This window comes from Crocodylus porosus, unplaced genomic scaffold (assembly GCF_001723895.1).
Source record: "Crocodylus porosus isolate Cpor-Errol unplaced genomic scaffold, CroPor_comp1, whole genome shotgun sequence".
Classification (NCBI taxonomy): Eukaryota; Metazoa; Chordata; order Crocodylia; family Crocodylidae; genus Crocodylus; species Crocodylus porosus.
The window spans coordinates 61,216,308-61,229,755 of NW_017728949.1; the positions used below are offsets into that span (position 1 = coordinate 61,216,308).

Below are 13,448 nucleotides of genomic sequence, written 5' to 3' on the forward strand. Positions count from 1 at the left end.
AGGTCACCTGGTCATAGAAGGAAATGAGATTGGTCAAGCAAGACGTACCCGCAACAAACCTGTGCTGGCTATCCCTCAGGATGTTGGCATCGGCCAGTCCTTTAAGGATGGCCTCTTTAATAAACTCTTCTAAGACCTTCCCCGGGATAGAAGTCAGGCTGATGGGCCTATAGTTAGCCGGATCCACTTTCCTCCCTTTCTTGAAGATCGCCACCACATTGGCCTTCTTCCAGTCTTCTGGCACTACATCAGACCGCCAGGAGTTTTCAAAGTTAAGCAGCTGCCTTTGGCTTCTCCTACTCTGGGCAGCCACCGCTCTTCCCACTACTCAGTCTTCTGTTCATTTGGAGGAGCTACCACCGTCTCAAGGGATGAAGCCACATAAACTCTACTCTCCCCCATTGCAAACTCACTAGCCACTCAGTGTTGCCTGATATTTGCATTTCTTCCCTCCCCAAATACCTTGTAATGGGAAGGATCATAATAACCTGGAGAACAGGTAAGTGAATTACATGGCAAGAACCCATTTCTGTGCTTTGGGGTAAAATAAAACTCTGGGACTCCTTCAGTGCTCTTCAGGGACATTTAAAGAGAGAATTAATCTTCATACAGTTCGGCTGGAATGGTTAAATGGAAAGGGCTATCCACCACTAAATTTTAGGAAAGGGCTTCACTAAGAGAAGGCTGGAGGAATGGCAAATCAGATTTCTAGACCCATCCTCAGCTCGTGTTCAGTGATGCTGTTCCATAGGCTTCCTTCCAGCTCCATAAAGCTGTCAACCTGTCATCTTTGTTATACCGAAGTCAACCAGCCCGGATCTCTGGGGAGGGTGTAAACCCAGTAGCTCCATTGACTCAAGTGATCTGGCTAAATACATTTAACTATGGAAAAAGCTGGTTGGCAGATGATTTTGAAGATGGAACTACGAGCTGTTCTTTGGCAGCAGTGGACCCACTATTGGCAGGCCTGTTATTTTTCTAATTATATAGCCAGGAGTCCTGTGGACTGCTGTGTAATAGACTTGTTTCTGACTGTATTTTCTGTGTTTTAGCGGTATGATGAGGCGTTTATTTGTTCCAGATTTCCATGTTTATTTTTAAGCTGATTTGGGCGTTTTGAAGGGGAACAGGCCAATGTTAGATTGGCATCATGAATAATTGTTTTCTTGGATTGGTATCAGGTTCGTTTTGCCAGTGTCACAAATGGATGGACATATTTGCAGAGCCAAGAACTGACGGGTTCTACAGATGGCTAATGTAAAACCAGGTGACTAATCTAACTTTTGTACAGGGCATCAAGGAATAAACTAGAGAAGGTTTGGAGGTGAAGAGAACCCATGTGATGACATCTACAAATAAATAGGGGAGGAGTTGATGTATTAAATCAGGTGCTGGACGTGGGGCTGGATCATGAACTTTTTTTCACCCAGTGGGCTGGCGAGCCATATTCAAAGACCTCACAGGAAGTGGTATCACATCACTCCCCCAAAATGAAAGTACAGTGTTTACTTTCCTTTCCCGTCACAGCACCGCGGGCCTCAAGAAAACAGCTTGGAGGGCTGCATAGTGGCCCGCAGGCCGTATGTTGGACAAGCCTGCCCTAAACCATGAGCCCTTGAGCTTCTTGTGGCATTTTGGATAAAGCTGCTGGAAAAAATGCATTAAATTATGCACTGACTTGGTCCACACTGAAATTGGTGGAGTTATGCACAGGAAAAGGTGAGAAAAACTCTTGATCTAATGAGTACCAGCATGTTCAACTTTTATACAGAGCCCTTCCTTTCAAAAAGCACACGATGTTTTTTTACTATCCACCTGGAATGGGATCGCTGATCCTAGCAATCCAATTATAGCTGCATCTGGCTCTTCTTTATGGCTATTACCAAATGGACTAGAAGCCATGACCAAGGCTCGAGCTCAGTGCTGCAAGGTGCAGTTCAGACACTTAGTAAAAGAGTATCCCTGCTTCCAAAAAACACGCCTGACAGAAAAGTGTTATTTACCCCATTTTGCAAGTAAGGAACTGAGATGGAGTGGGAAGAGAGTCCCTTGTCCAGTCACAGAAGCAGGGCACTGAAGCCGGGTCCCCTGAGTTCCTGTCTGGTGATTTTTTTTTCATATCTCCTTGTGTCCATTTTATAAAACTCGCACATGAATATGACACAATTACCTAAAGAGAAAGGACAGTGGTTGATGCATTGGAAGTCACGACTGCCCCGTGTTAACAGACCTACATCTGTGCATCGCCCTGTGCTCTCTGCAGCTCACTTTGATGAGCAGTAAATCTGTTTGCAGATTGGTAACTGGAAAAAAATGATGCCTCAGAAGAGGGAAAATGTGCCCAGTGCCGGGCAGGGCTGGGCCTGTTCTGGTAGACAGAAAACATAGCTCTCCCTAGCTCTCATCAGCATGGGGACACAATCTTGTTTCTCTGAACTCAGAATGTGGTTTGCTATTGGTTTCAAAATGTGCAGGACCTAGATTTAGTGGGTCAGATTCTGAGTTCATTTGCCCTGATATAAATCCAGGATAGTGCCATTGAAGTCAAGGAAGATTGATCACATTTGGGGGGGGTTGGGTTGGCTATCAGCCCCAAGTGGCAATTCAGAGGTGGCACCAGGCTGACTTCCACCAGGGAGCCCACGTCGTGAGCTGCCGCAGTCAGTGCAAAGGGGGGCAGTGCCCCAGTAGGGGCATTGGCAAGTGCCACTGGGTATGGAGAGCCCAGGCTGCAGCGGGTAAACCCACTCCCCCCTGCTTTGACCAGGGCACCAAAAGAGCTTGCTGTCCTTCCCAGGAAGATACTTCTTGCTTCCACAGTAATGCGATTAGGATTTGGTTCACTGCCTTTTTAGTAAATAAATATAGAATAGGAGGGATACCAAACAAGAAACGGCTCTGGGTCTTTATCAGGAAGTCCTAATTACAAATGAGAATTGTTTAGTTTTGGTTGGGACTCTATTATATCATTAATAATGGCAGGAAAAGCTAGAAGATAAATGCCTTTGTATTTCAATGTATTTTCTCAACTAGACCTTTACTTGACATTACCCTGCTGTGACAAAGCTGGGGTTGGTGGGAAGAAAAATCTATTTCCAGCAACGGTTTTTAATATAACAAAAGGAATGTTATTTGAATTTAAATGGGGCTTGGTGTGGATTTTAGTCATTAGTTTGGATTAGGATTTATGACGCCTCCTTAATATATTTTTTTCCAATTCTGATTCCTACTGTTTGTTCTGTTTCCATTGACCTGTAGCAATACCACCTCCTCTGTCTGTCTGCAGCAGTGGGTACAGGCCAGCCTGTCACTTAAACGTCAGCTTTTTCTACTTCCCAAAGGGACAGTGGCCTTGTGACTGTATCCCCACAAACATACATGCTCAGAGCTTTATTCTGTGTCAGCACAAACTCACATGCTTTGTAGTTTCCTATCCCTTATATTTTAAGGTGATGAATTATTTATCATCCAGCAAAAGATTTCTTGGGCTGTTTATTGCATCTCTAAATCTCAGCTCAGCCCATGAGGATTGTTAACTAAGCTTGCACAAATGTTGAAAGGTTTTGACAGAACAGATTAAGTTTTGCTCCTGTTAAGTAAAATAAAACATTTAAAATAAATATTGTATGTTAAATACCAGTGATGGGATATTTTGGAGCAAGAACCATTTATTCTATAGCAAAACCTATCAAAGGTTTGGTGAGCGAGGGCAGACTTTCTGAAGGGCGGATGTGAAACATGTGAAGCCCTAGCATTACCTGAACAGTAGGAAAAGCAGTTTCTAGAAAAGGATTTAATTTACTAAACACAGTTTGGTTGCTGTGAGTGGGGCTGAGGGAGGAACTGCAGAAACAGAAAATCATAAAAGCCAACTTTAATAGTAGAGTAAGTCCAGGGCAGCAACATTTTGATGTCAGTACTGTAGTTGGCCTAACATGTAGAACAGCAGTCGGCAGTGGTTTCAGGGTGCGGGCCAGAGTGACCGGGAGGGAGGCCGGTTGGCTTGTGTTAGGATCCAGCTGCTGCCACCACCACTTCTCCCTCGCGTGGTATGGGCGCAGCTGCTGCTGAGAGCACTGCCAAAGAAACCCCTCATCCTCTGGCCAGCTCCACTAGCTCCAGGGGCCAAACCCAGTCCACAAGCTGTAGGTTGTCGATCTCTGCTCCAATATAGGAGCTACGCAGTGAGCCGAACTCTGCTCGCTCTCTCCATTTCATGGTGTATTTAAGTAAGCTTAATCGTGCTTAAAGCTACTGTGTCTGCTGATGAAGGTCCTTGTTTACAGCAAGATCAAATCCAGCATGTACCACTTACGTTACTCTCCAGACTCTCTGGAAAGACTACAGGGTTAACTCAACCCCATGGGAGTTCCTCCAGATTTACACCACTTTACCAGCCCTTTACCTTTTTGTGTGTGTAAAACGGTATCATTTCTTTTCAATCTGAAGGTAACCTAGTTTTAGCATCGCTATGGCAACAGCAGTGGTTCTTGTACTTGAAAGATTAATGACTAAGCCCCAAACCAGATGATTGCAACTGCCAAGTCCCTTCCTCGGTGGGTCGTTCTGTTTAGTAGCAAGCAAACATTGTTGGACACAGGTCGGTGTCAAATGCAGAAGCCAGATTGCCCCATCATTACAGACAAAACACTCTGCGTCTAATTCAAGAATCAGCAGGTTACCCGTCCCCCGTCCTTTGGGCAAGGCTGTAGCAGAGCTCCATGATTGTGGCTGCATGCGAGCAGCCTCTCTGCCCCCTCGATTTTCCCCATTTTAGCTTCATTCATTTGTTTCTGCTAAAAGGTCAGAGTCTGATTGAGTTGGTTCATCAGAGTGGGGCCCCAAACATCAAGAATAAATGCAATGCACTTAATTCTCCTTCCATTTTATGCACCCTGGTGTCACTCGGATGCTGTCCGCAGGTGTCTGTCAGAGAGAATTTGGCTTAACGAGTGTTTTAATTCAGAATGAAGCTGATAGAGGCCTCCTATTTACGTATCAGGTAAGACAAAGCCAGCCTTGCCCAATTCCAAACAGCTTCATGTACCTACCTGCCCCACGGGGAAAGACACCTAACTTGTCTGTCTGAAGAAGCAAATTGTGCTGCTTAAACTATTATAAGAAATGGCCATAACACTGCAGATGAAATATCTGTTTGCCTGACAGAAGCATGGACAGGTTATGGAGGGGGACTGCCTGCCTCTTCTGAACAGACATTGTATAGTATAGCTATAAGAAACATTTCCCCCTGTCCTATCCATTAGCATGTAACACTCTTCACAGGAACTGTAACGAATTGCCTATTGCATGTCACTCTCCTTTTCTGGAGAGAATTAGCACCAGTTCACTGTTTCCTAATTAACAGTTCTGTCCCATTATTATTACCAGCCTCCTGACCCGTGCATTGTTGTGGCCATGGGGGGGGGATGTGGACGTTTTCAAGAGAATTTCATTTTAATAAGAATTAGACTTTTATCTTGGAAAAATTGCCTATTTTCAGGATAGCGGGGTTTGGGGCACATTTATAAGAAAAGTTTATAGGGCGATTTCATATCTGGATCTGTCAACCTTAATAGGTTCCTTCTTACCCCAAATTTGCTTTTGGCCTCCATGAGCTGCTCAAAAAAAGACTCTATCTTGGCTTTTACCAAAAGGGCACTAACAAAAAGAAGCCCTGAGATGCCTCTGGGAACATTTCTTCTAAGAACACATGCTTCCAGATGTTGAGCAAGAAAGATGAAACCCACTCGACTTTTCACTATTGTTCTTTTGGCAGTTACACAAATGATTCGAAGGATACAGTTACTACTTTTCTTCCCCCAGGTAGCATTTTGCATCTTGCAGTTATCCATCCGTATAATGACTGTAATAGCTAGTGCAGCGAGCATGCTGTAATCACACTGTAGTTTTATTTAATTTCATTGGTGACCTGGGCTTGCTAGCTGATCTAAACCATCCTTTTTTTGTTGGGAGCGTAATCAGTGCCTGCTAGAAGGGGGGAAAAATAGAAGAGTGTGATCATGAGACAATACAAATGATAATTTGTATCCTTCAAAATCAGGCAAATGTAAAACAATATAGAGAAGAGTCTCTTCTGTTTTTCACGTGTCTTGTTCTAAAGCACTCCTGCCAACAGATACTGTCAGCTCCGCTCTGCTGTTGGTAGCCTAAATTCTGGTCTGTAACAGACAGTAGTGATCTGGACCCATTTCCATATGAATATTCAATGCATATGGATTAGGCAGGGCCACTGCACCCAGGCAAGAGCATGAGCATCCTCTTCCTCTCTCTTAGTCCTTATACAGGCTCCCTGGGCTTTCAGTCTGGTATATAAGGAGAAGCAGGGCTGCTCACCTGTTCCTTCCCTGGTGCACATATAGAGGCAGTGCATATGAAGAGGGTACATCTGCTGCTACTCTACTACTCTCTAGCCAGAGTCACTGAGTCTTTTTGGGAGTGCAGTTTGCTACTGGTATAAACCACCCTGCTCCCATGAGCCAGAAGGAAGCAGGGGGTGCCAAGGGTGTCTGAGAGTCACCGTGAGCATGTCTACCCATCCATTAATGCACCATAAGTGCTGCATGTTAAGTTTATTACTTCTAATAATAGGTACTAACTGAATGCCCAGTAACTGGTGCTATTGTGCAGTAGTGCTGGCACATGCCTTTTTAGTGACACTAATGTGCAGTAGATTAATTCTGCAATTTAATTCTAGATTTAGATTAATTCTACTGCACATTAGCACTTTTGCTGTGGTGCAGTAGAATTAGTTGACTGTACATTTACCATCTTGTGTAGACGCACCCAGTGCTCCCTAGATAACTCCTAATGTGGTTCTCCACTTCCACCTTCCTCTGAGGCATAAGGCCAACTCCTTTCCCTAGGAGCCTTTGGCCTATGTTAACCAACTATTTCCCTGTCCCTATGTCTCCCCTATGCACTCTTTTACCCATGGCATGTTCAAGGGTGTTAGTGTTTTGGATACTTTGCATTGTACATTTGTGCAAGGTTTTGAAGTGGTGATGTGGGGGGGATCCTTTGGTCAGTGAGTGGCTGCAAATGCCAAGAATTGGACTTCATGGCACAGAAGCCCCCCTTTCCAGTCCCATTTTCCTGTTTTCCCCTCTGTGCTCAGTAGCACACACATCAGCATCAGATCACATTGCACCAGATGCTTTACAAACATGGAGTAGGAAGCAATCCCTGTCCTAAAAAGATTGCCGTTGAGTTTGAATATAGTAGTAATCCTCACTGGAAAGACACCATTGAGTGTATTAGGGTTAAATAATTTTCTCCTGTGTCAAATAAGCCATGACAGTCTCAGATGGTGTATATAGCTGTAGCACATTATTCTCAGATTTAGCAAAATGTGATGTGATATATCTTGATGTTAGTAAGGTTTTGACATTGTCTCACATGTCAAGCTAGAGGAACACGGCATGCATTAAATTACTGGAAAAGAGGTGCACAACTGATCTGAAAAATATACTCAGAGAGTTGTTATCAATAGCCTTTTTTCAAACTTGGAAGGTGTTTGTGGTGAGGTCCCATGGGGGGCTGTTCCTAGTCCGGGACATTATTTTAAGAAATTCCTTGGAGAACAGAAGAGAAGATGTTTATTAAATTGCAGATGATGCCAAGTAGGGGGGGGTTTGAAATACTTTGGAGGACAGAATTAGAATGCATAACAAGCTAAACAAATAGAGACAAGGTCTGAAATAGGATGCAGTTCAATAACAAGGGTAAAATACTCCCCTAAGGTAAGAATAATCAGTTATGCAAATACAAAGGAAGGAACGACTGTGTAGGAAGCAGTTCTGCAGACTAGGATTTGGGGCTTATTGCTTGAAGACCAGACACAAATCAACAATATCATACCACTGAGGAAGAAAAAAGCCAGCACCATATTGGGATGCATAAAGAGGAGGATTATATGTAAGACATGTCAGGTAATCCTTCTGCTCTCCTCAGCAGAAGTATTGTGTCCAGTTTGGGGCACCACATTTCAACTCCGATGCGGACCTATTAATGTTTCTAGAGGGGAACAACAAAAAATTATCAGAGGTCATGTTTTCCTAACCTCTGAGGAGAGATGGAAAGAATTGGGCTTGTTTAGTGTAGAGAAGACTGAAGGGAGGTGTGATAATAGCCTTTAAATAATGGAAAAGGTTATTGCAAAGAGGAAGGTTATAAACTGCTCTTCATGTCAAGATCACTCTTCTTCATGACTGTATGTGGTAGGCCAAGAAGTAATGGGCTAAGATGGCAAGAATTAGGAATAACTTTGAATGTTAGAGGTGCTTAAGACCACCTAAGGAGGCTGTAGGCTTTTAAGTACAGGTTAGACAAACATGCATCAAGAATGCTTGAGAGCATAGGGCGTGAGGCTGGACTAAATGACTTCTCAAGATCCCTTCTTCTCTTGTCTATTATCCTGTTCATGGCTTGTACTCTTTCTTTCCATCTTAACAAAATAGAAAATGAAGGACATCACAAAGTCGAAGGCAACGCTGAAAAAAGTGTTGAATTACATTTTTTGTATAACATTGCCCTGATGATTTTTGATGAATATAGACGAAATGTATATATTTTTAAGGAATATTTAAATTATTTGTACTCAGTTGCTAGAATTTGGGTGATTGGCTATAACTCTGGATTTTAATTTTCAACAGTGGAATAAACTAGATAGTGTGATTACAGTAAAAGTCAGCATTAGCTTTCATTAACATGCAGTCACATTGGTGACATTATTTCCATTTCCTTTACTCAGCCTAGGGGTAACTGATAATGATATATCTCTAAGTCCTTAGACAAGCCAGCATTTGCGCATGTTGGCATTTTTATTTTAGCAGTGACCTTCCGTGGTTCTTCTTGTAGGTCTCCTTCAAACTAGAGGAGTTGTTCTTAACCTTACTAGGCTCAAGACAACCCTTGGAAAATGCCAGCTCTTCATTTTCCCTCATTTTTTGACTCTGGAAAAATAATAAGAGCAATTTTTCTGTTGCAAAGAACTCAAAAAGACCGCAACAGATCAGAGTGGTTTTAACACTGTGGATTCTGTGATTTGAAATCTCTGGGTTTATCTTGCATGCCATGCTAATATTGCATGGTACCCCAGAGCACCCTTGAAAGGAACTTAAGACACTGGAGGAGAGGCTCAGTACTCGGAAGTGGTGAGAATCCGCATCTCCCAAATACTTCTGGCTGAAAGATGTGTGCTTAGTACTTCTGGGAATCAGGTCCTTGCTGTGACCCCGCTCATTTGATTTCTGTTCTGTTTTGCTCAGTCAGTCAGATAATATTTCCAATAACTCCCAGGTTTGATTGAAGGCCTCATTTTTCTTCCAGTTTGAAAACTGAAGTGAGCTCATCAGATGGAAAGTATTATATATAAACACAAAACGTTAATAATTATTAATAATACTATTCAAGAAGGATGCTATGGCTATGGGCTAGCCTGGAACTCAGGTTTCCTCTGCTGCAGGCTTTTTATGTTATCTTGAGCAAGTCACTTGGATCGCAGATGGACGAGACAGATTTATCGATCCCAGAGGCTACAGACATAAGCTTCCAGAATGCAGCTTCTGCAACGAGTGACCCTGTAGCAAAAGGAATACACCTTTAACCCTATTCATTTAGGGTCAAATTTAGGATGATGAACTCACTTGTGGGTGTAACACATTGTAATACCTGCTGTATTTTCCCAGGCAGCAACAGCAGCTCCCCCTCCCCTCCCCTCCCCTCCCCTTCCCTTCTTAAAACAGCTAAAATGTCTATTTGTCTGTACCCATAGTTTCTCAGTACCTCATTTCTCTATATCTAAAGTAGGGTTGATAGCATTTTCCCACCTTACTGGCTGCGTGTGAAGATAGAAGCACGAGACTGGGGTACTTAAGTGCTAGGACAATGGGATTAGAGACATCTCTTATAGAAATTGTTACAGAATCAGTCCAAGAAAGATGTGCATAGAATGGATAAGCAAGTGAATTTTAAAACTGAAGTGAAATCGTTGTTCACTCATTTCTTATGAACATCATAGTAGAAATAGGCCTTAATGAAAGGTGCTTTCTGATGAGAGGATAGCGGTCTGGGAAATCTGTTTAGGGTGGGTGCTCCAGGCATGGAAGTGGCTTAGAAAAAGAAATGCAGAGACAGAGGCAAGAGAAGCAGACAAAGAAGACACCAAGCCAGCATCATTAGTGGATGATTAATAGTTTGGAGCTGAGCTATTCACCTTGTTTTGATTTATTAAGTGGATGTGCAATCACATCACTCCGGGGTGTGGTTTTATCTGAGCTCATAAGCTAAGTGACATTGGATCTGATTAGCACTTGGGTAGGGGACCTCACAGGAAACCTTTCACTGCTGATGGTACCAATGGGGTGAGCCAGCAAATGGGCAGGGCCTCAGTATGACTTTTGGGGGCTCTTTGCTATGGAACAGCCAACTTTTGGATGAAACGTAAAATTATAGCCCTTAACAACTAATGGGTTAGAGTGTCGATGCCCCTTTTTGCAGGGGAATCAAAGTCAGTTACCGTAGTGTGGCCCAGTTAGCTAAAGACATATTGTCTTCAAGTATTAGCCTAAAGTGCCGAGTAAGTATGATATTCATCATTTTCTGTGCTAAAAGCCCTGCAAGCTATTGGTGCAAGTTGTTAAAAAAGTGCTGTTGCCTTCTAGAGATGATAGCTTTTCAAAAGTAGCTAAAGCCTCCCTCTATGTATTGTTTATAGATACCCAGGATGAAAAACATTGATAGGTGCATGGTTGTTAAAATTACTTTTAATGCCAAAAATACAAGAAAGTTACTTGAACAGTTTTGCTGGATATGAGTAGTTAGTGATTGTCAGGTATTAAGAAATGGAAAGAAGATAGACGTTGTGACCTAACATCCTGTAAAACATCATTTAGAATAAAGCCATTTGTGAGTTTACTGGAAAACCTTTTAGCAAGTTATAAATTCATGAAAAAGAGAGTGTGGCCTCATGGGATGATATCTTCAATGTCAAGATTTACTCTGAATCCAGTTTTAATAGACAAGTTGAAAATCCCTGACAAGAACGAAGAGGATGTTAATGGAAGTATTTATAGATTGTTAATGACAGCAATGTTAGCAGGCAACCCTCTAGTAATTATTGTTATTGCAAATTATATACAAGTTCTTGATCAAATACATATCCCAAAAAGGCTTTTAGCAGGTCAGATGGTGTATTGCTGTCAAATGGTTAAACGAATGCATTTGGGATTCTGTATGTAGAAATTGGAGATGAGGATATCATAAAGGGAAAGCAGGGATGGGTCATTGTTTTTTTTGCCAGTGCTCTGTGTCCACAGAATGGTATTTGTGACAAATTGTCCCAGCCGGAGGTAGGGTGCCTCAGCTCTTGCTTTTGTGAAGAGCTTTGAGATCTGTGGACAAAAATACTGTGGAAGTGCTAAGGCATTATTCTTATTTCAGTGTCGTGGCCATCAAACAGAGAAGTGGGGGAAATGACAACGTGGCTGTGCTTAGGATATACAGTCAATGGAGCAATTCAAAGTCCAGGTGTTTTAGGTTCTACACAGCTTAGCCATCAAATGGCGCCATTTGTCTGAATAGAAGTCGCACCTTCTTCCGTTGTTTCAGTTTTCTGGGTTTAATCAGTAACAGCTGCATTCGTCAGTGCTGCACATGAGAAATGGCTCGCGGCTCGGAGCTCTCTCCTCTCTCAGCATCCCAGCTAGTGCACCGAGTCGTCTCTGATGGCCAGAGCCACTCCAGACAGTGATGCCAAACCTACGCTTACAAGCCAGCCTGCTTCCTGTTGGGGCCCTGACCACTTTAATGCAATATTCAGTGCTCAAGCTGTGGTGCTAGGCTGGGTTGGTGATGGCAATGCTCTGTGGGAATGAGAATTTGATTCCTGGAGGAATCAGAGTGATCTCTGGCTATATCATAATGCGAACTCCAACATTTCTCATTTAGAAGCAACCTCCAACTACTGTTCGCTACTTCATTGACTTCAGTGATAGCTTAGGGGCACCTCTCCCCCTCAGCTTCTGCTTGTCGCCTTGAAGGATGAAGTCCTGTCTGCTTGCACATGCACACGCACAACAGTGCCAGACCCAGTGCATATTGACCACCTCCACCCAGAAGCTTTGGGCAGCTAGAAGAAGATCACACTGTGAATCTTAGCTTTTGCCAGTATATGGCCGAATGAGCAAAGTCAGTTTTGCAGGCTTTAATGGCCAGCAGTTGAGAGAGAGAGAGTTGTCACGGGAAACATTCAGACTGACAATGCTTATACACCTGATCCATTGTAGAGAGAAATTCCTCTAGCATCTCGGTATAACAGGTTCACCACTTTGCTTTCAGGTGGCTTCAGCTACAGCTGTAGCCTGGGATCAAGTGTTACGAGAAACGTTGATACCTGCCAGTGTTTTATGGCTTTACCCAGTGATTCTTAACCTCTCTTGTCTAGAAGTCCTGATCACCCTTTCTCCATACATCCTAATCAATTCCAGTTGATGCCTCCCTCATGTATCCAGGCATGCTTTAGATGGTCCATACTGAGATCCCTTCTCAGTGTGAAGTCAACCATTGCCGTCACTCTGTTTTGGTTTCCACAGGAGATATATAAGAGGCAGATGATACCAGTGTATAAAAGGCAGAGACCACTTTTCAGATCCAGAGGAGGTGTGGCAGTGCAGTCACACCCCACGTTGACTATGCCATACGTGAGTTCTTGGCACTGGGTGTTGTGTCACCATCACTCATCCCCTCCTTTCCTCTGCTGTTGAATGCCTCTTCCAGACCAGCTGGTGAGCTCAGCTCACACAGAGCTCCAGAAAGCTCACTGTGCATGCATGGCACAGCCATAGTTGAGGGGCTTACCCCCTTTGCCCCATTCCTGGATCCGCCAACACTTAACGCTGCCTCAAACTCAAACAGTTATGTTGTATGTAAAGAGGTTGTGGGAATCCCGTCATTCGGATTCATCAGTACCAGAGAAGAACAGGTTGTCCCCTGTCCTCTATGCCTGTGTGTTTTGCTACAGCTAAATGAGATTTTTCAGCTATTTTATCCATTTCTTGTGTATGCCTTTGCAATGAGACATGGCAGCTAATTAGGTGCTCTTCCTTTCTGCCTAGGTATTGGACTGGATTGAAAACCATGGGGAAGCCTTTCTTAGTAAACACACTGGAGTGGGAAAATCGCTACACAGGGCGCGAGCCCTTCAGAAGAGACATGATGATTTTGAAGAAGTTGCGCAGGTAAGAGGCCGAAAAGCAAAGTTATATCGGTCATTTGTTGTTCCACACTGGTTCTGTTTTCCTTTCCGATCCCCCTCAGGACAGATTATTTTCAGGAAAAGAGTCAACGTGGTTCCCATCTTCAAAAAAGGGAGGAAGGAGGACCCAGGAAACTATAGGCCAGTTAGTCTTACCTCAATCCTGGGCAAGCTT

General features: G+C 43.3%; 1 protein-coding gene across 6 annotated transcripts in view; it reads left to right on the plus strand.

Moving 5' to 3' along the window:
* Positions 1-13,448, plus strand: part of KALRN (kalirin, RhoGEF kinase) — a 750,361-nt gene that overhangs the window by 393,117 nt on the left and 343,796 nt on the right. For all 6 annotated transcript variants that reach the window (XM_019553787.1, XM_019553783.1, XM_019553780.1 and 3 more), the window contains exon 10: positions 13,134-13,256. In XM_019553787.1, the coding sequence (XP_019409332.1) occupies positions 13,134-13,256 (123 nt within the window). The remainder of the gene's footprint in view (positions 1-13,133; positions 13,257-13,448) is intronic.